The sequence below is a fragment of the Mastigoproctus giganteus genome, chromosome 1 (genome assembly GCF_048544385.1).
Source record: "Mastigoproctus giganteus isolate SK-2022 chromosome 1, ASM4854438v1, whole genome shotgun sequence".
In the NCBI taxonomy this organism is placed as follows: Eukaryota; Metazoa; Arthropoda; class Arachnida; order Uropygi; family Thelyphonidae; genus Mastigoproctus; species Mastigoproctus giganteus.
Genome location: NC_143575.1, coordinates 19,896,358 through 19,922,386, shown reverse-complemented (window position 1 = coordinate 19,922,386; position 26,029 = coordinate 19,896,358). Strand labels below are relative to the sequence as shown.

The 26,029-nt window shown below is 35.9% G+C and overlaps 1 protein-coding gene across 1 annotated transcript in view; it reads right to left on the bottom strand.

The window, feature by feature from the left end:
- Sgt1 (suppressor of G2 allele of skp1) overlaps positions 1-26,029 on the bottom strand; it is a 131,750-nt gene that overhangs the window by 18,165 nt on the left and 87,556 nt on the right. The window contains exons 9-10 of the mRNA XM_090379074.1: positions 17,949-18,056; positions 1,807-1,903 (exon numbers count right to left, since the gene is read on the bottom strand). Of these exons, the coding sequence (XP_090235200.1) occupies positions 1,807-1,903; positions 17,949-18,056 (205 nt within the window). The remainder of the gene's footprint in view (positions 1-1,806; positions 1,904-17,948; positions 18,057-26,029) is intronic.

Sequence of the window (26,029 nt, the reverse complement as noted above, 5' to 3'; positions counted from 1 at the left end):
TTGTATATTTATCAATGATATTGATGAAGGTATATCATGCTTAATGTCAAAGTTTGCAGATGATACAAAAGGTTGGCAGGGTTGTTAATAACAGTAATGACAGTATGCTGCTGCAACAAGATCTGGAAAAGTTTGGCAGATGGGCTGAGAAGTGACAACTGAAGTTTAACATTGACAAATGCAAAGTACTCCATATGGGTAGCAGTAACCACAGAGAAATGTATCAACTGGGTGGTGTTACACTCGGGGTAGTGGAGAATGAAAGGGACCTGGGGTTAATTGTGTAGTCAGATATGAAGTTTTCTGAGCAGTGCAAACATGCTGCCAGAGTAGCTCATGGGGTCTTGTCAATGATATACAGGAATTTTGCGGAAAGTAGGTCATTATCCCCTTGTATAAGGCAATGATCAGGCCACACCTTGAGTAGTGTGAACAGGTCTGGATGCCTCATTTTAGGAAGGATGTAGAGTTGCTAAAATGTGTACAGAGAAGGGCAACAAGGCTGGCAAGGGGTGTTCTTACGAAGAAAGGCTTAAGTTTTGCAAACTGCATCGTCCGGTGCCTAGGCACCTGCGAGGTGATCTGATTGAGGTGTACAAGGCCTTGAATGGATTGAGCTGTTGTTGTTATTTGGTTTTCAGGAGCATTAGCAACTAAGGCCATATTGCTCCGGGAATATGCGGTGGTCATTCTGACCTTTCCACATCCTCCATATTTGGTGGCTCACGGGCTCGAATCCCAGTCTAATCAAGAAGCATGTGCTACGCACTGCTGCTCCTGCCCGCGGAGGTGCCTAATGGATTGAGCAGGCTCAATGCTGATGGGATTCTTCCTCAGATTACAAACCTGAGTGGGCACAGATTCAAACTGAGGAAAGACAGTTGTAGTACAGACATGCGGAAATTCACCTATAGCCAGTGGGTAGTTGATTGCTGGAACAAAATTTCCATCTGTTGTTGTGGGAGTCGTTAGCTTAAATAAATTCAAGGCAGAACTAGACAAACATTTGGAATGAATGAATCAGTGAAGTGGGATTTTTTTTTTTTTTTTTTTTTGGCTGATGCTGTACAAGCCTGCTTTGTGTGCCTATACTAATGCTAATTAGATAATTTCATTTTTGTCTATGTGATTTAAAGAAATCACAAGTGTTATTTTCCCCTTTTTAAATAATAATTACATTAAAACTTCTAAAAAATTAATTACTCTTTTTTTTTATTTTTCTCTCTGTAAGGGTATTATTTAACTGTAATATAATAGGTGTAGTTAAGGTCTTATGGCTTTTGCCATAGACTTATGTACAAGGACCTTATAAGGTCATTGTATATGTTAGGCATAATCTCTTTCTGCATATAGCTATGAGCAAACAGTTTGCTATTTAGTGATGGACCTCATATTGTGGAGGCAGTTTACCACAAGTTGCATTGTAATTGCACTACTCTAAACAACAGACACTGCTTCATTGGAGAAGTGCACCCACAATATTAGATTAATGCAGTAAGCAGCAAACTCACAGCTGGTTACAGAAAGAGACTATAGTCAACATGGATTTTGCAGATAAGTAATATCCTACAGTCTAATATAATAGTAATTGCCATATAGTGCAAGGAAGCTACAGGCTTTTGCTGTACTGGCAAAAAAAAAAAAAAAAAAAAAAAAAAAAAAAAACAAACGCACACACATGAAAATACAAATTATAGGCTTCCCTCCTCACACAGGTATCCAGTTGACCTTTGAATATTTATAACATTATTAAAAATAATTAATTTCACTGAAAGTTAAATGCAATTCAAGAAAATAAAAACTTACCGCCAGTATCAAACTGTTTTACATTCTTTGGTGCACTTATATCTTTTTCCAAACTATTCCAATATATGCCCATGGTCTTTTTAAGCTTTATTTCAATCTGTAAGAGAGAATTATATTTAAATATATTTACTACAATTTGTTACAATACAGATCTCAATTTAATGGACAAAAAGAATTTGACTAGCACCAGGGTACCATTATATGGACACGGTAAATTATCTTCTACTAATTATGTGCTATGTATTGATCAATAAAGCCAATGGGAAATAAAAGCATGCTCTTTATTGTTTAACTTTTTTCAATGTTTCTAATACATACATATAGAGTGAATACTTAAGTTTCCAATTATGTGGGGGTAGTACAAAGTCTTGAAAAATATCTTTCAATTTAACACATTCAGTAATAACAGACAGCAATAACTCCATAAAACATTATTTATTATAATCAAATTTGTTTATAAAAACAAATTATAGATCACAATTTCAATTTTATAACAGAAACATTTATTTTACTATTTGTTATACAACAAATAATTTACTTTTAATTATTTACATTATATTTCAACTGGATTGCTAATTGATGCATGCTGCAACATTGGCAGAAACACAAATGCAAAATAAAAATAGTCTGCATTATTAGTGCCTTGGGAAACTAAGACACTAATAAATCAGACCAATTTCTACTACGTAACTCTGAATTCTTCAGGTTTTTCCATAAGACAAATGCAGTTAAAAAAAATTTACTTGAGCTAGTGCAAGTATGAAACTATTACATTCTACGATATAAATTACATACTTTATTAGGTAACTTACAAGCAACAGTTTTAATCTGGTACTGGTGGCACTAAAAATTGTTACAATTACAAGTGGCACCTGATCTGTCAGAACTCAAGTTTTTTTTTTTTTTTTTTATTTCGGAAAAAGTATTTTTTTAATTCTGCTTCCATACCAATGCCAGGCCTTTTGCTAATAGAGTGCAATACTTAATAAATGTAATTTTTAAATGAAAAATTAATTTATATATATTTTTCAAAACAAAACCTGTTGCTTCCAATGGAATACCTCATTATTCTGCTGGAAATAAAAACTATAAAATGTAAAATACAAATTCAAAAACTTACAAATTTGCATATATTAATAAGATTTGATAAATAAATAAATATAAAAGTTTGAATTAATATATTGAATAAAGTGTGCATAAATGGATGTGAAAGTTACAAAGTGCAGTAACCGGAAGGGTGAAGATAGTTGAAAAAGAAATGTAGTAGATATTTGAAAGGTGAAAGAATGTTAATATCCTAAAAGTTATGATGAATTAAGAAAATTATGAGCTAATTTACTAAGCCAATAGAAGGCTGAAGAACTGTAAAGGGAAAAAAAAAAAAAAAAGTACAGGAAAATACCAATAAAACAAAAATAAAATAAAAAGTGGTAAATACTATTAAGTCCATTACGCTGCTATAAATTGCTTCATCACGTAGATATATTGCTAATGTGGTTGAAGTTTGCGTGTAATCATCTCCCCGCCTTTTTCCTTCTACTATGTATATTTTTCCCGCCAGCTTATTTCTGCTACGCATTTCTTGAAAACTCCAGGTATCATTCACTTCTTATTATACAGTAAACACCCGCTATTCGCGGTCGCTGATTTAATATAAAATGAAACCTAAAAAAAATGTGAATTTTAAAGCGCCGTGAACATTTTCCGCCATAAAAAAAACATAGGCGTGGCTAAAATCATCTTTTCCAGTCAAAACAGTGCTCAGTGGGTGGAGGGAGAGGGGTGACAAAATCGTGAGCTTGGATGTTTCTCGCTAATCCTTGTTCAGAGTGTTATGCGCTTGTCATGGAAGGTTTCATCGTTTGCTTTTAATTTATATGCTTATAAATTGAATAAATTTATCAATTTATAAATTGATATGCTTACAAAAGTGATAAATTTACCATTTTGCAGTGTAAAACAGACTTTTTCGAGTGTGTTAACAGAAGAAAGTGACTTTATTGTGGACAAGTTCTTTCTAATCCCTACAAAAATATGGCTACGAATAACAAGGGAAATGTGAAAATATGAAAGAAGGTGATGACATTAGCGAATAAAATTGAGTTATTAGACAATTTCTAATGGTGAAAGTGTCTCCTCAGTGGCAAAACATTATGAAATCAACGAGTCAACGGTACGATCAATCAAAAAATCTGAAGAAAAAATCCGCTGTAGTGTCCGTGAAAACGCGCTAATTGCTTCAAAAATTTGCTCTGTAACTTGTGATGTTAAATTTAAAAAAATGGAAAAAGCTTTAAATCTGTGGATAGAAGACCGAACTCAAAATAAAAAATTCCGTTAAGTTCACTCATCATTCGTGAAAAGGCAAAACTCCTTTATCAACACTTTAGCGAAACTGGTGATAGCACTGGCGGGATAAGTTTTTTTTGCTAGCAAAGGCGCTGGTTTGAAATTTCTAATAAATATTACATTTAATATTAAATTGTTTCTTATTTTCATTTCAATGCCATATGCTTGCATTTCACTATGTGCTGTCTAGTCATTATGAAGGTACATAATACATACATAGACAAAATTTTAGACTAGTTTTTTGTATATATTTCATACTTTGGAACGGAACCCCTTTATTACTATGGGAGCAATAACTCAGTATTTGCGTTTTTGGTATTCGCGGCATTTCTCAGGAACGTAACCCCCACGAATAGCGGGGGTTTACTGTACTTTCAGTTTCATTTTAGATTTGTTTCTCAGCATGTTTCGACCTACATAATCTTTTCCTCACAATACAAGCATTTGGTATTAGCTCCCTTTTATACTAATGCTTACATAAGCCAGAGCCCTTATTATAAGGTTGGATTTCACAACCCCAGTGTTATTTAATAACTTTTTCTTTGCTTCTTATCTTTCTGCTGTCTATTTCCACCATTTTTCCCATTCTTAAAACTATTAGTGTATACGAGGGTGATACGAATGTTCCTACTATCCTACTTCTATTGCTATTTTTTGTCTTTATTTATAAAGATACTCCTTTTTCCCTTCCCCATCCTAAATTTAATACCTCACCCTATACTATGTGCTTGTTCCAAATTTATTTATTGAACTATTGAATTCCAATCTACACAAAATTACATCCTTTAAATCTTACACTAAATTCTACATATTTATATTAATATTTATTCTAACTTTATCCTTATTTTAACTTTAATAAATTACACTGAGTTGGGACTATCTTGTCCATACAGTATTAGAAAGTGCTAATTTCATTTCTTTGCTTTTTTGGCCTACCACTTTTCTTCTTCTTCTACTATGGACAAGTATAGAAACAGTCCCTGATACATTGTCAGGTGTAGTCCCTTGATGAAATACCCGATCACGTATCAATATTTGTTGGAGTTTACATCAGATCAGGCATTTTTGCCTTACCTATATTTGACCATTACCTAAATATGTTCCCCCCATTTCTGATGACAGCTGTACCACTTTCTATTTTTATTTGTATTTTGATGTACTAATTTTTCTTTACAGTTCCCCAACCTTCTATTGGGTTAGTAATTTAGCTCATAATTTTCTTAATTCATCATAACTTTTAGGATATTAACATTCTTTCACCTTCTACATATCTCCAACTCTTCTTTTTCAACTATCCTCAACTGTCTAGTTACCCTTTGTGTAACTTTCATATCCATTTATGTACACTATTCAATATATTAATACAAACTTATATATACTCTTGCATCCTTTAATATTGCTTTGCACTTTTAGGTGCATCTGTCATACTTTACTAATTAATCTTTCATTTACTGAAACCATTTCATAAGCTGAATACCTTTTTATCCTATGTAATTTTTAAAACATTACCTTTAAGGGGTTACATATAATATTCATTTATACAGGCTGTCTCAAAAATACACGGCATAACCTCAGGAATGAGTTCTTCATATGTAGACTATAAAATATTTTTATATCAACATAGTTCCGGAAGTGCTTGGTTCCTGAGTTATTAACCGGAATGTCTTATCTTCTGCAGGTGATTTCCTTCATCACAAGATACTGACAGAATCTGGTGGTTTTCCATTCCGACCATGTACTCAAATCAGGAGCAAGCATTCCTAGGTGGTAGATGACTTTCATCAACCGGTGAAATACCACCACTTTGCTTATTGGAGCCTTGAAGTGGCGAAACCCATGTTTAGTCTCTAGAGCAAAGTTTCTGGCACCCCCCCTTCCCCCATACTTCTCCTTCAACCCATGCACGGTACTAAGTACTGTAGGTTTTGATACCTTTCGTGTTTGGGGTTTTCATAAAAAAAAAGCAGATATGCACTTTATGTATGGTTTGGCGGACGCAGTGCTCTGGAGGCTCATCATTTGTACAACGAAAGGTTCCTAGAACGAAGATGTCCAGACAGGAAAACATTTGAAGGTATCCATCACCACCTTTGTGAACATGGGACCTTTACACCTCGTGCTGCTGACAGAGGACGACCAAGATCTAAGACTCCTGAAGTAGAGGGGTTGACCAACTGCCTGGCCTCCACACTCACTTGATTTAAACCCACTAAATTTCTTCTTGTGGGGGCCATTTAAAGTCATTGGTGTATTTGACTCCGGTAACTGATGTGGAAACTCTCTACAATCGAATTGTGGCAGGCTGTGAGACAATACGAAACATGCCAGGAATTTGGCATCATCTTCACGAGTCCACGAGACATCAATGTGAGGCCTGTATTCAGGCAGAAGGTGGACATTTTGAACAATTACTATAAGGTGATGTGAAGTGTCATAGACAGACCTTCAAACTCATAAACAAGCATTTCCGGAACTTTGTTGATATAAAATATTTTTATTGTCTACATATGAGGAACTCATTCCTGAAGCGATGTGTATTTTTGAGACACCCTGTATATATAAATTTGTATTAATATATTGAATAAAGTATGCATAAATGGATGCGAAAGTTACACAAAGTGCCAGTAACTAGAAAGGTGTGGAAAGTAGAAAAAGAAGTGTAGTAGATTTGTGAAAGGCAAAAGAATGTTAATATCCTAAAGGTTATGATAAATTAAGAGAATTATGGGCTGAATTACCAAGCCAACAGAAAGTGGGAGAACTGTAAAGTAAAATTAGTACAACAAAATACTAATAAAATAAAAATGCAAATAAATAAATAGAAAATGAAATGATAGTTTTATAGCTATCAGATATGATTTCCGATGTAACTATTTTCTTCGGATTGATTACCTTGTCTCTTTACTCACTAAGTTTCTACTGTTATGTTTTCACTTTTCTCATGTATCCATTGGATTTTTTTTTTTAATAATAATTCATGAAATTACTTAACTAACTAGCTATGTCGAGTCTTTGCTGACTTCTATTAATTTGTTTTAAATTATATGTAGAATTGGCATTGGGTTCTGGATTTTTCAAGCTTGTGTTAACATACTACACCTTTGAAAATCAATCTAGTTTTTCCACTAAGATTATATTGCAGCCTTCAGATTTTAGTGACTTTGGTCTTTACCACTAAACTTTATATATATCACTTTATAGAATCTTCTAACTACATCACTATTAGGTATAGAGACATCCATATTTTTGATTCCTCGGAATTACTTCTTGTTCTTCCTTCTTAAAATTGAACTGTTTCATGTCCATAGACTTGGTTCCTGTTCTTCCATAATTAGATTCTTAACTACACTACTATTAGATATGTCAACTGGTACTTTAACCTTGGATTCATTTACTATTCTTTCCACAGTGAATTCACACCTGTGGATTCATCAAGATTTATATACACGAACTTATTTCCTATTCTTTTATAATTGGATCCTAACTACACCACCTATGGATCTTAAGTCACCATGTTATTTATATCCCTGGAATTATATCACTTCATAACTGGATTCTTAACTACACTATCTTTGGATATAATGCCAACTGATTTTTTTTTCCTTAGATTCATTTACTATTATTTCTACAGTAAAAAGTAGAACAAGCATTAAGGTAAAACCTGAGACTACCTGTAGTAGTATCTAGTTTTATATGCATGGAACTATTTCCTGTTCTTCCACACTATAGTTAGCCGACCGGGCTAGCCGAGTGGGTAAAGTACCTGCCCGGCAACCCAAAGGTCGCGGGTTCGATTCCCGCCTCGGGCTTGGATCAAAGTACTGCAAAAACCTTGGGAGGTGCAATATGGCCACAGACGCCGATGCGCCAACAACTACCAAATCAAAAAAAAAAAAACACTATAGTTATTTCCTTGGAATTGTTTCATATACATGGACTTATTATTTCTTGTTCTTTTAAAATTGGATCCTTAACTATACCTTTGGACCTTAAGTCACCATTTTACTTATTTCTAGGGAAATTAGTTTTTTTTTTTCTTGGATGTATTTTTTCTTGCAAAATTGGACTATTTATATTATAAATATTTATATCTCAAAACATCTGATGGTTCTTGTTTTCTATACTCTGATACGTTTACAATCATTCCCTTATGAGACTATTAAACTTAACATAATTTAGCCTCATCATTTGGTCTAATATGTATATGTTTTTCGCCAACGTACTGTAGCGACCGGGCTAGCCGGGTGGGTAAAGTGCCTGCAGGGCAACCCAAAGGTCGCGGATTCGAATCCCGTCTCGGGCTTGGATCAGAGAACTGCAAAAACTTTGGGAGGTGCATTATGGCCACAGAAGCCGATGCGCCAACAACTAACAAAAAAAAAAAACCCATATTGTATAACACTATCTATTAACAGTAATGTGTTTAATTTTGTATAAATTTATCACAATAAAGTCATACTATTCCAACCGTATTTCTTTTTCCAACACTAATTTTAAATTATCTCCATACACTTGTATTCTAAATACAACAATAGAGGTCACTGTTTTGCATTTCTTCACAGCTTACTATTAAGTCCACTACGCTGCTATAAATTGCTTTATCGTGTAGTTATATTGCTAGTGTGGCTGAAGTTTGCATGCACTGATATAATTACTGAATATATGCGCATCACCCCCTGCCTTTTTCCGTCTATGTATATTCTGCTACGTATATATTTTTTTCCCTGCCAGCTTCTTTCCGCTATGCATTTCTTGAAATACTCAAGGTATCGTTCACTTTCGTTTCTCGGCATGTTTCAACACATTTTCATTTTGTTACAAGCATTTAGTATTAGATCCCTTTTATACTAATGCTTACAAATACTCAAGGTATCGTTCACTTTCTTATACTTTTGGTTTAGTTTTAGATTCGTTTCTCGGCATGTTTCAACACATTTTCATTTTGTTACAAGCATTTAGTATTAGATCCCTTTTATACTAATGCTTACAAATGCCAGAGCCCTTACAGCTGGGCTTCAACAATCCCAGCAAATTCAGTGTTATTTAATAACTTTATCTTTCTGCTATATTTCTACTGTACTTCTCGTTCGTAAAACTATTATTGTACACGAGGGTGATACAAACGTTCCTACTATCCTAATTCTATTTTTCGTCTTTATTTATCTAAAATACTCCCTTTTCCTTTCCCCATCCTAAATTTAATACCACACCCTATATCATGTGCTTGTTCTAAATTTATTTAAATACTATCTATACATAATTAAATCCTACATATTTATATTAAACATTTATTTTAACTTGATCCTTATTTTTACCTAAATAAATTACACTGCGTTGGGACTACCTTGTCCATATTGTATTAGAATGTGCCAATTTCATTTTTCGTTGCTTTTTGGCCTATCACTTTTCTTCTTCTACTATGGACAGGTATAGAAACGTGGTTCCTGATACACGGTCAGGTGTAGTTCCCTGATGAAATACCTGATCGTGTACCACTATTTATTTATTTTAGCTGACATCAGATCAAGCATATTTGCCTTGCCTATATTTGACCATTTTCTAAATATGTTTCCCCCATATCTGATGACAGCTATAAAACTGTTTGCCTTTAGCCAGTGGGTGGTTAATTGCTGGAACAAACTTCCATCTGTCATTGTGGAAGTTGATAGGTTGAATATATTTAAGGAGGGACTGGACAGGCATTTGGAGGGAATGGTGCGATTTTTTTTTTGGCTGATGCTGCATAAGCTCATACACATGCTTTCTTGTATCACATGCCACTACTACTACCACCATCATTTTATTAGTATTTTGTTGTACTGATTTTACTTTACAGTTCTCCCACTTTCTATTGGCTTTGTAATTCAGCCCATAATTCTCTTAATTTATCATAACCTTTAGGATATTAACATTCTTTCACCTTTCACAAATCTACTACACTTCTTTTTCTACTTTACATGCCCTTTTCTAGTTACTGGCACTTTGTAACTTTTAAATCCATTTTAGTCCCCAGGGGCTTTCACTCCCCCTATTACAGCAGCGAGAGGATCAGAGTGGAAGCAGAGGGTGCTAAGAATCTCTGGGTACAACCAGGCTGCCATGCACAGAAACTGAACTTGGCCTGTTACAACGTAAGATCACTAATCGGTGAAGACAGGATATTAGAGCTGGAAAAGGAATTAGAAAATCATCAATAAGATATTCCTATTCACATTTTCTAATTCCTTTTTTTAAATTTTAATTTCTAATCTGAAACAAGAAGAAATGAATCACTTATAAGTTTATCAAGTGAAAACCTGCTGTACATCAATGGAAACGGTGAAAGGAGCGAAGTTCTTTCTTATACCATAAAGGTATAAGAAACAACATTTTGGAATTGAAAAGTACATTACCAAGGGTGTCAAGACTACTACTTAGGATTTCTAAGAGGTACAAGCTAAAGGTTATAATGATTTATGCACTAACATCGAGCCATGATGATGAAGAGGTTGAAGAAGTGTACATCGAAATTGAGTCTTCTAGATGAACAGAAACCCCAATGCACTATCATTATGGGGGACTTCAATGCTAAGGTTGGAAAGAGACAAAACAGCACAGAAAGGGGAATAGAAAATTTTGGAATTGGTGAAAGACTTGTGGAATTTTCAGAATCTTGAGGATTGTCAGTAATGAACACTTTTTTCAAGAAAAGGGTTAACAGAAAGTGGACATGGAAGAGGCCAAATGGATTAACAACTAATGAAATAGACTTAATCCTCACTAACAGAAGATATATTGTGAATGATGTTACCATCCTGAATAAGGTAAATGTCGGAAGTAATCACAGAATGGTAAGATGCACACTTGATATAACAGAAGAGGAGAAAAAGCAGTATGTACTGGAACTTAACAAGTTTGAGCTTCTGCAGACTGCTCAGGACCAAGATATCGATGAGGAATATTATAACTTTCTGAAAATGATAAAGCCAAAGAAACCTATAGGTAAAAAGAAATCCAAAGAAGAAAAAATTAGTCAAGAAACATTTATCATGATGAACCAAACACGACAAATGAAGAGCACGATAAACACTGACAAAAAGAAAATTGAGTATGCTGAGTTATGCAAAGCCATTAGAAAGAGACTCAGGGAGGACATAAGAAGATTTAACACAAGAAAAGTAGAACAAGCATTAAGGGAAAACAAAGGACTTAAATTAGCAGCCATGAGCAGTAATACAGAAAGACAAATGAAACTGAAGAATAGCGATGGTGTACTTATAAACAGCAGAGAAGGCATAATTCAAATAGCAGAAGACTACTATAGAGAATTATACAAGGAGTGAGGGAATGATGCCAGTGGGGAAGATAGATCGCAAATTAGTAACACATACGACATACCCAATATCCTTCCTGTTGAGATAGAACGTGTGTTTTAAGAAAATTAAGAATCAGAAAGCCCCGGGGGAAGATTAAGTTAATGTAGAGTTGTTAAAATTGGGAGGAAGAGACATGGCACAAAAACTGGCAAGACTCTTGACAAAATGCATTAGAAAAGGTGTGATGCCTAAGGAGTGGAATAATGCAGCCATAGTTTTGCTGCATAAGAAAGGAGATAAATCAGAAATTGGAAATTATAGACCAATTAGCTCGTTATTCCATATATACAAGTTGTTCACAAGGGTCATTACTAACAGATTAGAAAGAATACTTGATGAGAATCAACCAAAAGAGCAAGCTGGCTTTAGGACAGGATTCTCAATTATGGATCACCTTCACGTAATGTCACTGCTAATAGAGAAAGCAAATGAATATAAAACACCACATTATGCCTCGCATTTGTGGATTATAAAAAGGCATTTGACTCCATACAGCATTAAGGCAATGTTTCAGGCACTGGAAAGACAAGGCATAGATACCCCATATATTATGATTTTTAAGAAAATATACCAGAATGCTACCTCCTTTATTAGACTAGACAAAGACAGTGGGAAATATAAAATTGAGAAAGGAGTTTGACAAGGAGACAATATCTCCAAGGTTGTTTAATGCTGCCCTTGAAAAAGCTTTCAGAAGATTAGACTGGTCACAGAAAGGAGTCAATGTGAATGGAGAGTACCTAAACCATTTATGATTTGCAGATGGCATTGTGATCATAAGCCACGATCCCAAAGAATTAGAGGAAAATCTTAATCAATTATGCAGAGTTAGTAAGGATTTTGGACTAAAGATGAATATGGCTAAAACAAAAGCAATGATGAACAAGTATGCCATAGAAAGGGATATAATGACTGAAGGAGCAGTAATTGAAAAGGTGGAGTCATATACTTATCTGGGACAAGTATTAATGATAAATGACTGGAAGTCAAGAGAAGAATAAAATTTTGCATAGATAGCATTCAGGAAATATAGTCACAAAACTGAGGAGCAATATCCCAATTTGTCTGAAACGTAAAATAATGAACCAATGTATACTACCCACCATGACTTATGGAAGTGAAACTTGGGCACTCACCAAAAGAATGGAAGAGAAGCTGAGGATGACACAGCAAAGAACGGAACGAATTATATTGGGAATCAGACTGTTAGATAAGAGAAACACATGGATTAGGCAGCAAACTGAAGTAAAGGACATTCTTATCAAAACTAAAGAACTAAAATGGTCTTGGGCAGGACACATCTCGAAAACATGATGACAGATGGACTAAGAGAATAACAGATGAAATTCATGAGTTTGTGGGTAGTAAATGGATGGCCATTGCACAAAACAGAAGGAACTGGAAAGTTGCTGAAGAGGCCTTCATCCTGTAGTGGATTGATAATGGCTGATGATGATATTCATTGAAACCATTGCATCAACAGAATACCTCTTCATCATACGTAACTTTTTAAACATTGCCTTTAAGAAGTTACACACATATATATAGTAGAAATAAATTGCAATACCTGAATTATATATAAAAACTACTGAAAAGAAACAAAAAAAAGTGACTGAAGGCAACTGACATTTTTACTTTCAGTGATTTTTTTTTCCTCAGTAGTTTTTACATATAATTCAGGTATTGTAATTTATTTCTACTAATATATATATCTGATTTAAAAAATTAACAATTTTTTCGTGCTTTTCTTTTTTAGACATTTAGTTTTGTCACTACATCCTATTATTTTTATTTCATATATAGACTTTGAGCATGGGGTAAAGTATAGTCAAAGGAGCCATCTGTCGAACCCGAAGTAAAAATGCATGTCAGTACCTGTAAAAAAAATATTGTGAAAAGGTTTAGTGAAAGTTCTTAATGTGTCAATTATGATGATTTTTGATTTGTGTTTTCTTCAGGAGTCAGCCACCAAAAATCAAGGAAGGCCTCTGTTTTGAACACGATGAGTATATCTCATGTTTGAAATAAAAAAAAAAATAAATAAATTAAAAAAAAAAAAAAAAAAAAAATATATATATATATATATTTGTATTACTAATACAAATTTGTATTACCATTAGTAATACCATTTGTATTACTAATGGTGCACTTTGCCTCTTTCAGTTTTAGTATAATGTACAGTTGGTTCTCACTGGACAATTACCCCCCTACAAAGATTGGATGCCATTTGTTTTATTTAATTATTATATAAAATGGTTCTTGTCTTGATGGTTTTTATATATATATATATATATATATATATATATATATATATATATATATATATATATAAAAACCATCAAGACAAGAACCATTTTATATAATAATTAAATATATTTAATTAGTAATACAAATGGTGCAGCCTCATCTGTTAGCATGCTTTGCTTAATTACTCTGCAAAAACAATAATTCATGACTTTAAAATTACTAAAGCAAGTGTGTGTGTGTATATATTTTGGAAGGTTAGAGAATAGACACTAATCTTAAATAGGTAGTTAAGATGCAGTAGATATTTATTTCATATCTCTTATATGCAATAAATATCACTGGTCAGCATCAATTTCCTCTCCAAAATAATTGCCAGATTCTCGTAGGAAATATGTTCAAAAACTCAGATATGTGCTTAAAAGTCCTTATCACCCTCAGTTTTCAAATATTGTAGGTTAATGACTGAAAACCATGAACCGTAGTTTGTTTAATCATCTTTTCCATCAATCTATTTTTTTAAAAATTTTTCAAGAACATTGAGAATGTTCCAGAACGTTATAGAATATTGTTGCGTGGGGAAAGTTGGGATATTGCTGGAAGGTTTTAGAACTTTCAACAGTTCACTAGAAACATTGAGCCTTCTAGTAACTTCTCTACTGGCATATATACGTGCACCAAGTAAGCATTTTTGTATTTCAAAAATGTGTATGTGTTTCAGAGAGTGAGTGGCGAATAAGCGTTTTAAATGAATTAGTGTTGTGTAAATCATGAACTTTGTTTAAATTAGAAATAAAAATCTACAATTTCTTAATTGTGTGTGTGTACCTCAACCATATATGAAGTATGTCGTGTTCTTGCCGAAACAAGCCTGATAACTTTTGCTACATTTGCTGAGAAGTGGTATTAAAAATCACAGCTTCTGTTGTGATTTTAATACCACTGTCAACTTGTGAGAAAAGCCTATGAACTCTATATTGGATGAAAGGTTGGAGATCAAGATAAAGTATGGGCTCCAAGGATTTCCTGTAGCTCATGTTCAAGGAGCTTAACAGGCTGGCTTAGAGGTAGTCATAAATCAATGCTTTCGGTGATAAGGCGAGAACCTCAAAACCACATAAATGTTACTTTTGCACGACCAATATTTCTGGTTTTTCTTGAAAAACCAAGCATAAAGTAGAGTATCTATCCCAACATACTTTCTGATATAAGGCCAGTTGCTCATGATGATACAATGCCAGTGCCAAAGCTACCAGAAACTTATGGACTTGACTGAGTCAAGATTGGAAAAGGAGTCTACGGCAAATGCAGCACCCAGAACGATTACAGATCCAGACTAACTCTTGATACTGCAAAGCTGCATCTAAATCACTCGGGCAGAATTGAACAATTTGGTCAGAGATTTGGACCTGTCCAAAACCAAGGCTCAATTACTAGAATCACAGCTTCAGCAGTGCAATCTTCTTGAAAAGGGTATCAAGGTGTCTTTTTATAGGAAAAGGCAATCTAACATAATGCATATTACTCCATGGATGGTGCTATGGTTTAGTGTAACAGTGTCCAGGATTAATGAAAGAGTTACATCTGCAGCACATCCCCAAGCAGTGGAGGCTTTATATTTATTCATCCAAGGTCAGTTTGAAAGCAGTTTTACTCCATAATGGAAATAAGTATCCATCTATGCCATTGGCCCATGCAGTTCACATGAAGGAAATGTACGAGAACCTACAGATTATTTTGCAAAATATATGCTATTGAGAATACAAATGGAATGTCTCTGCCAACCAAAATGTGGTAGCTTTGCTGACAGGGTTGCAAGGTGGATACACTAAATACTGCTGCTTTTTATGCGAGTGGGACAACCAAGTGAAGAATTGCCACTACAGGATAAAAAAATGGCCAGACTGTTCAGAAACTACACCAGGCCAGAAAAAAAAAAAAGTTTGACTTATCCTTTGGTGGATAAGTCAAAATCCATTTATCTCCATTGCCCAACAACTAATAAAGTTTTTGATAAAAATATCTGTGAAAGCAATGGACAAGAAAGGAGAAGGATTTTCATGTTTGAGGCAAAGTTTCCTTCAATCAGTGAGGCCAAGATAAAAAAAAGGGGAATTTTTGTGGGTCTTCAAGTCAAACTGCTATTCCAAGATGAGGATTCACTAAAAAAATTAAAAAATGCTACAGAAATAAGAGCTCAAAGGCATTCGAAAACATCTAGGCAATAAGAAATCACAAATTGACAGTGAAATTGTGGAAGAGCTAATTTTAGTGTACAGAGAATTGGGATGCAACATGTAGGAAATGAAGCTTTAACAACATTTTCATTCAGACTTTTACTGAAAACTCAGGAGGAGTCTCCAATGAACATGGCGGAAGGTTTTACCAAGATATTTCTCACATGTAAAAAAGATGGAAAATGGAGTCAAAATATAACAGAATAAGTGTTTTATTATCAGACATTTTTTAAATAGAATAAGGTTGACAGACCCATTGTTCAATATTTAGTACTGAATGTAACATTTGACTTTAATCCCTTCTCCCTTAAAATTGGTGGGTATTATAGCAATATGGCTGACATATTTGAATTCAGCAATGTCAAATCTACAAGGATCACCTTGAATTTTAACAGGTAGTGAAAAAAAGTGTTTTTTTTTGTTTTTTTTTTTTTGAAGACAAGTGTATTTTGTTCTGTCAAGATGAAGATACCACCACTGCAGGGCTAAGAAAACTATATTCTGAATTGAGTCACCAAAGAACTTTCAAATCTTAGTTTTTTTGCCACTTAGGGTTAACAGTATTACAAAAGAAAATTAACTCTTTTAGAACAGTAGAGTATGTTTGGTTTGCCATTTTTTGAATATATTTTACTATAATTGCATGCATATATATTATATATACACATCAACTTATTTTGAGTAACCTGTAGCTTGTATCTTTTTCCATATAAATTATGATGAATATATTTAGTCTAAAGTCAATTATTTTGGATTCATGTGCACAGAAAACATTAGCATTAACAGCATCAGCAAAAAAAAAAAAAAAAAGGAAACAGACATTCCATCCCATTTCAACTATTTATTCCCTCCAATAGTTTGTCTAATTCTTCCATGAATTTATTTAAGCTATCAACTTCCACAACTGGAAGGAAGTTTGTTCCTGCAATCAATCACCAAATGGCTAAAGGCAAATTTCTGCACATCTATTCTGCACCCATCCTTCCTCAATTTAATTTGAATTTGTGCCCTCTCACGTGTGTGTGGTCTCAGCAAGAGAAAGAATCCCATCAGCATTGCATTGAGCTGGCTCAATCCAGTCAAAGCCTTAATGGTGCACTATGGCCACGGATGCTGATTCACCAAAAAAAAATTCCAATCAACCAACCAAAACCTTAAACACCTCAATCAGATCACCTAGGAGGTGAATAGTCTCCAGATTATGCAATTTGCAGAACTGAAGCCTTTCTTGGTAAGAGTACCCTTTGCTCCACTCGCCAATCTCTTTGATCTCTGTACCAATTCAAGCAGCTCTACATCCTTCTTAAAATGAAGCCTCCAGACCTGTATTCAGCACTGGGTGACATTTAAGACAGCACAACCAATAATTCAAAAGCACTACTGAAACTAGAGTAATTTTTCTAAAACATTACCATCAATACATTTGGATTGTTATTGTTTAAGTTATAGTTTTCATCTCTCTCTCTCTCACAATATATTTCAAAAATGCTCAGCATATATAGTATTTTACAAGAATGCCTTTCAAGTATAACAGCTGGGGATGCAGTGTAAACTTTAAAATTATTTATTTATTGGAAATGAATTATTTAACAATAATGGTTGCTTGACCTATTTTTACATTGCATGGAACTTGCTTGCAGGAATATATCTATTGTAGTTAAGCAAAGAGTTGATGTATATGACAACTTTCTGATTATATAAAGTGATAAAAACAGAATAAGATTACCATATTTTTAAATTTATTGTTATTATTATTGGACAACCTAATAGCAAAGAGCAGCAAAAAATGTGTTATGCTTTAGAGAAATACCCTAAAGGGTACTTCTCTAAAGCATAACACATTTTGCTGCACTTTGCTAACTTGAAAAATACTAACAATTCAAGTGAGAATTGTTAGTATTTTTATTATATTGTTTTTATATTGTTAGTGAGAATGGAGACTAAAAAAATTGTTTACCTTAGATGGAAATACTTTCCAGTTGCTCTGGACAGGATCAATATCATGGGCAAGATCTAGTTCAAGACTATAGTCAGAACCCGAAGACAATTTTGCAGTACAACTAAGCTGAAAAATAATCATTTGTTATACTTTACAAAAATACCATTAAGTAAACTATGATTATTAGTGGAAATTTATTTTTCTTTCAACATAAAATGGATAAAACACATTGCTAATAAAAAAACATGCATCACATGGTTTTTGTGAACTGCAGAGATTAATAGTCTTAGTTACCCAGAGACATTATGCTTTTCTGTATTGTATCCCACATAACCAAAACATGACATTAAAGTTTTACCACTAGTTACAACAAAAATCCTAAAGTAAATTTTACATATTTGTATCCAATCATATTATTGAATATATTTCAGGAAACAAATTTATTTTCCCATTATTATATTGATGTTTTAGTACTTTAGTTAGATTAAATTATTTTCTATAAGTAGCTCATAGACCAAGTCAGGCTCCGTGGTTTATTTTGAATTTAGATATCGCGATTTGGAAAGTAAATAATACCTCATGTCTGTAGATTAAACGTTCGTAACTTGCCACCATTGTTATAAGATACGTGTGCTAGCTTAAGATTTAACGGAAAACAAGATAACAAGTATAGTAGTATCAATTAATCAGTGAAATTTATGAATCTTATTAAAATTTCATTGTCAATTGAATTGTACTTTTTTAACTATATAAATATAGCGACCTAGTTACTACAAACGTAACACAATAAATTAATACATATAAGTTGACAGGGGATAAGAAAGTCATATAACGTAACTCGGAGATAAGATTCGATACCGAAATACATATATATAGTGTTATAACTGCATTAGGATATAGGTTTAGGGTTATATTTTGTATTGGAATTTTATTGAACTTGAATAGAAATCATGACTCAGACCAGAGCAGCAAAGCAAAAGGCTCAAACTAGTGGAAGTGCTGTGGCTCAGGGGAGACCTGAGGGGGGGGGGGCGGTTGTCCTCTGAATCAGTCTATTGGTCCTTGAGGTTGTCACAGACATTCTCTCAGATATGCCAGACAAGCTGTTCTTGCTACCTGGGAGTCTAAAACGCTCATGGAACTGATATTCGGGTGACACTCAAGTCAAGTGGACCCAATTTCGGCGAAGTCCGGACGGTCTATGACAGCCATATCCTCTGCTTGCACCTTCATGATGGTGGGACTGTTAGTAATCCTGGGTATAACCCCAATGCACAAGTACATGGTGGGTGACCACCCAGGTGTGAACCAAGGTAAGCAGGGGTCGAGGTGTGGTGCCCACACCACATATAGGAACGCTGCCCCTCTATGTTACCAGGCAGTACTAGGTGATAGATGACTCATCAACCGGTGAAATACCACCACTTTGCTTATTGTAGGCTTGAAGTGGTGGAACCCATGTTTAGTCTCTAGATCTAAGTTCCGGCCAACCCTTCCCTATCTCTTCCATCATGCAATATGATTGATGATTTTTGAGGTTATGATGAATGTCGTGGTGAGATACAATATTCCTTACATTTCGAGGGTACAGCTCTAAAACAGTGTTCGGAGTTCGGCCGCTAGATAGTACACCGGACCAAACCTATTGGTAACTCTAGGAAGCTTCCGGATCAGCTAGTGTATAATCTTGCTACCTCTACTCTGCCAGATAGTGACTGGAGGGAGTCCGAGTAGTGTGTATGCGGGGAGCATTGTCGAGGCCATGTTATGTCAAGGATCTGGGTATATTCTTACCACATGTACGCCATACCCAAAATTTCATTACTTCATACAGCCTGTCCCACCCACTTTTTCTTACTATTGAATACACCATGAATTGTCAAAATAATAGAGCAAGCTTATCTGCGAAAAGATCTAAACCTCCCAAGGACTTCCTAATTCATTTCACAAATATACGTGGTCTCAATTCCAATCTCAACAATGTCCATTTCCACTTTCAGTCTTCCAAACCCCATGTACTTTTTCTGACTGAATCTCAGTTATCAGTTTATTCAACTACTGCTCATCTCAGATATCCAAATTATTTGCTGTATGATTCCTTTCGCCTCAAAGGTGGTACTTGTGCATACGTCCATTCTGATATTCCCTGTCAGAGACTTGGCAATTCGGAATCTCCTCTCTTTGATCTTCTCTGGCTTAAAATCTCTACCTCATTGTGTCAAATTCATCTGTTGTCTCTACCGTTCTCCCAACTCCACTAATCACTTGGAGCTCTTTGACTTCCTCTCTTTGCAACTTGACTTTTTCCAGTCCAACTTTCCTAACAGTGAGGTAATTTTCCTTGGTGATTTTAACGTTCACAACTCCAGCTGGCTTCCGTTTTCTAGTCACACCGACCCAGCAGGTCGAGATGCTGAGGCTTTTGCAATTACTAATGACCTAGCACGGATTGTTCATTTACCTACAAGAATACTGGGCAATCCTAATCATACAGCCAATACGCTTGATCTTTTTCTCGCAAACAACCCTTCTAAGTACAAGGTCAAAGTGAGAGGTCCTTTAGGCACTTCAGATCACAACTTGGTGATTGTCTCTTCTCCAATGGAACCTTTATCTCATGGCTATTCCCAACCTCATATTGTTTGGCATTACAAGAATGCAAAATGGGATGACCTGCGAGACTTCTTTTCTTCTTTTCCTTGGTCTGATTACTGTTTCAAAACTTCTGATGTCAACGTTTGCTCAGATCGTGTCAGTGAAATTATTCTTGCAGGAATGGAATCCTTTATCCCACACTCCACTTTAAAATCTTGTCCTTTATCTAAACCTTGGTTTTCCAATAAATGTGCTAAGACTGTCCAAGAGAAGAATGTTGCATATCGTAATTGGCTTGTTTTTAATTCCTCAGTTTCATTTTCTGCCTACGCCAAAGCTCGCAACAATTGTAAAGCAGTTATTAATCGGTCCAAACTAGAGTTTGAACAGGCTAAGAGTAGAAAACTTGCTTCTTGCCCTAATGGTAGCCGAGCATTCTGGTCTCTTGCCAAAGTTATTGGCCGCAACTTTTGCCCATCTCTGCTCCCACCTCTGTCCAAACCAGATGGTTCTGTTGTCACTTCAGCCAAGGATAAAGCTGACCTGCTAGCATCCCATTTTTCTTCCAGCTCATGTATTAATGATCTTGGTAAAACACCTCCCACCATTCCCAACACGCTCCATTCAATGCCTCCTGTGGTCTTCCGTCAAAAGGATATCAGAAGGATTTTGATGAATCTTGATGCTAAGAAAGCTCCAGGTCTTGATGGTATTTCTCCACTTGTTCTCAAAACCTGTGCTCCTGAACTTACTCCTATTCTTTCCCGCTTTTTTTCACTTTCTTATTCCAAAGGTGTTTTTCCTTCTGCTTGGAAATTTGCTCATATCCAGCCAGTTCCTAAAAAGGGTGACAAATCCCTCCCATCCAATTATCGTCCCATTGCAATTACTTCTACTCTTTCTAAAATAATGAGAAATCAATTAACTGCCAACTCTTAAACTACCTAGAAACCTTCTATCTGATCAACGATCGCCAGTATGGATTCCGTCAGTGTCGATCCACTGGTGATATTCTGGCTTATGTTACCCATTTATGGACTAATTCAATGGAAAGGTTCGGTGAAACACAAGTAGTTGCTCTTGACATCTCAAAGGCTTTTGATCGTGTTTGGCATAAAGGTCTTCTAAACAAGGTTCCATCTTATGGTTTGCCATCTGTTTTCAGTAATTGGGTATCCAGTTTTCTCTATGATCGCTCACTGAGGGTGATGGTAGATTGCTCTCTGTCTTCTAACTTCTCCTCTAATGCCGGTGTCCCCCAAGGTTCAGTTCTTTCCACCACTCTTTTCCTCTTGTATATCAATGACCTTCTTCCATTGACTGGAAATTCTATCCATAGTTTTGCCAATGATAGCACACTGCATTCAACTTTCCATTTTGAGAAACCTTGTCCTGCTCAATCAGCTTCAAGTTCTCAAAAATCTGCTGCCAATTCCTTAAATGCTGATCTTCAGGTAATTCTCCAGTGGGGCAAAGACAACTTAGTTGATTTCAACCCTTCTAAAACTCAGTCTTGTCTTATATCTCGCAAAAAGGATTCTTCTGCTCCTATGCTTATCTTTAGTGACACTCCGATTTCTAGAAAAATGATATATATCTCTTTTGGGGATTACCCTGACTTCTAATCTCTCTTGGCACAAGCACATTACAAATATTGCTTCCTCTGCATCTAAAAAACTTGGTTTTCTCTTTCGCTCTCGGCATTACTTTTCTTCCAAACAGCTGCTCACTCTTTATAAATCGCAAATCCGCCCTGCCATGGAATATTGTTCCCACATCTGGGGTGGTGCCCCCAAAACCTCTCTCAGGCTTCTTGATTCCATTCAGAAGAGGGCAGTTAGGTTAATTAATGATTCATCTCTAACAGAGTCTTTCCACTCTCTTTCTCATAGACGCACTGTTTCTGCTGCATGCCTCTTCTACAGATACTTCCATGGGCACTGTTCTTCTGAATTGGCTTCTATAATTCCCGCTCTCTCTTTCAAAACAGTCCGAACACGTGCCGCCACCAGCCAACATCCATTTACTGTCCAACTTCAAACCCACAGAACCAACTGTTCATCTTCCTCGTTTATTCATTCAACTGGCGTTTTCTGGAACAACCTTCCTTCATACGTATTTCCTGAAAATTACAATCTACAGAAGTTCAAGTCCAATATCAACAAATATCTTCTTTCATCTTCTCAACCTCCAACCCAAGCACGGTACTAAGTACTATAGGTTCTAATACCTCTCGTGTTTGGGGTTCTCATAAAAAAAAAAAAAAAAAATTGAAATGCACTGCTTGTTTGATGTTTGTGGAGCAATCAGGAACAGGACATGATATTGCCAAGAGGAATGTCTCTGTGTGCATGCGATGTAAGGAGTGTGAGGAAATCAGGCGCCAACTCGGCATTCTTATGGGCTTATATGAAAGCTTGAAGGACAGGGTGGATGGCCTCAAAGGATTTAAATTGAGGAGCCCATCAAGCTCTTAGCTGCCCACATCAATGCCAGAGCTTGAACATCACTCAACACAACGGCAACCCCCAAGGCAGAATGCGCTGGTCCCAAAGGAACCAGTTGTTGTAGGTGACTATTGTAAAGGAAAAGGGGAACATATTGTGCAAAAAGGATAGATGGAACAGGACCAAGGTATATCTGCCAGGGGAAAAGGTTGATGACATTTTAAGGAAGATATCATCCTTTAAGGGCACAAATGGTGATATTGATGTACACGTTGGCACTAATGATATTAAGAGTAGGAGACTGGCAGAATTACTTAAGAGAGAGAGATAATCGTTAATGCCCTTTACGGCCAAAAAGCCAGGGGTTTAACAAGTACAAAACAATGCTGAAAAACAAAGCCGTGAGTTAGGTTTGAATTTGAAAGTGTCTACAATTCTGCCCAGACAAAATAGGAGGGAGTAGCGTGATGAGAGCCTTGTCGATCAATTCGGTCCTGGAGAGATTGTGCAAGACTCAAGGGGAAGAATTTTTCTCAGCCTAGTCTGTGCTTGTTAACAGGAGAGACTGCTTCTACAGGGATGGGATACACTTAAATAGAAAGGGCGCAAGAATATTTGCTGATGCTATCAAGGCAGAGTTAGGTGGGTCAGAAAACTGCTAGCTTGGGGGGGATACACGGACTAATAGATTAACAGTACCCGCTGGCAGAGGTAAAAGTGATTCTTGCACTACTTCTATTGAAATGCAATCGAGCAGCAGCCTGAAAAGGAAGGCAATGGGATTTTTCCAAGACTGCTGGGAGTCATAGTGGAATCACTCACACACCAGCAAGGCTTTTGTGGATTTATTGGATGATTGTTTTCTACAGCAGCATGTTCGGGAGGCAACTAGAGGGAGTGATACTCTTGATCTGATCATCAGTAGTGATTTTTCATGCATCAAGAATTTGCAGATAAAGGAATCACTAGGTGGCAGTGATCACAGTGCGCTGAAGTGGAATTTACTCAGAGGTAACTACCATCAAGGGCAAAGGAAGGGTTTTTGCTTTCATAAAGGTGACTAAGATGGTCTGAGACAGTATTTAAATTCTATACAGTGGAACCAACTGATGATGTTACAAACAGCAAATTCAAAATGGGAAACATGCAAAGAATTAATCTTGGAAGCTACTAGGCTTTTCATATCAACAAAGAAACATTGTTCAAGATTTAGGCCTAAATGGATGTCAGATGAACTAATTAGACATGTGACAGAAGAAAAATGCATGGGATACATATAAATTAACATGTGACAGAGAAGCCTATGATAGATATAAGCTGGTCTGTAACCAAGTTACAAAGGTTAGGCAGGCGAAGGCAGATTATGAGAAATCTTTGGCAAAGGATGCAAAGAAAAACATCAAAGAGTTCTTTATTTATGTAAACTCTAGAAGGAAGGGGGTGAATCAGATTGGTCCACTTGATATCGATGGTTCAACCGTTGATGATCCTGCTCAAGTAACTAACAAACTAAATGAGTAATTTGCTCTACATTCACACATGAGGAGTTATTGCACATCTCCAGTCCATGGGTACCTCCCCTGAGTCCAGGGAAGCTCTCATAATTATGGCTAGGGGTTTGCTTACTTCCTTTGCTGCATCCTTTAATATAACTGGATAGATCCCATCCAACCGAGATGCCTTTCTTATGTTTATCTTCAACAATTTCTCCTGCACTTTCCTCTCAGTTATTACAAAATCATCTAGCTCAGGTTCTTAATCTGAGCAAGAGGAAGAATCCCATCAGCATTCAGCTTGCTCAACCTATTCAAGGCCTTATACACCTCAATCAGATCACTTCACAGATGCCTACTGTCCAGGCACTGCAATTTGCAGAACTTAAGCCTTTCTTGGTAAGCGTACCCCTTTGTTCCATTCACCAATCTTGTTGCCCTTCTTTGTACCCTTTCTAGCGACTCTACATCCTTCCTAAAATGAGGCTTCCAGACCTGTACCATTGCCTTGTACAATGGGATAATCACCTCCTTATCCCTGCTAGAAAAAATTCTTGTTTATCATTGACAAGACACCATGAGCTACTCTTGCAGACAGTCTGCACTGCTCAAAAAACTTCATATCTGCCTGCACAATTACCCCCAGGTCCTTTTCGCTCTCTACCAGTGTAGTACCACACAGTTGATACGTTACTCTGGAGTTACTGCTTCCCATATGCAGTACTTTGCATTTGTCAATGTTAAACTTCAGTTGCCACTTCTCAGCCCATTTGCCCAACTTTGTCTAGATCCAGTTGGAGTAGCATACAGTCAGTCCTCGTATAACACGTGTTTACACTACACGAATTCGATCATACATGATTTATAAATAGGGAAACGATTTCTTATATAACACGAACCGAATTTGCTTATGCACGATTCGCCTTTGTGTTTACAAGAAATGGCAGTTGAACGCGGAATCACCACAACCGAACGCAACACAATAGGAATGAAGAGAAGATTCTGAAAATGTATTTATGGTTTTTATATCACATTTCACCATAATAATGTAAAAACCAACACAATTCCAGCTATCGGTATAATCGCAAATGCAATTAGATCGAGTTTACTACCAGTTTATAACAGATTCCACTAGCAGAAACGCAACTGGAAATTGTTTTTATTGTTTTATGGTAGTAACCTCTAGAAATGTGCTTTGGTAAAATGTGAGGTTAATAGCATATCTTAGCTTTTATGGTGTTGTTTATTCAGTTGCTACACACGCGCAGCTTTGTTTATGTGTATCAAGCGTGCCTCCTCGTTTTGTAATTGCGCTTTATTCCCTAAAAATGATTAAAATACTTTAAAGGTGTGAAAAGGAAGCGTCCTGGTGAAGACACAGCAGATTCAGAGAGAAAAAGAAAAGCAATATCGATAAACGCAGGCGGACTGGGTCAAAAATTCTTACCCGGGAAAATTTATAGTGGCCTCATACAATGGTTTATGACCAAAATCACACCGGGGTGTTCCCGGTAAGGCTTATTATTATTATTATTAGCCATACGGTGCAAGGAAGCCTGAGGCT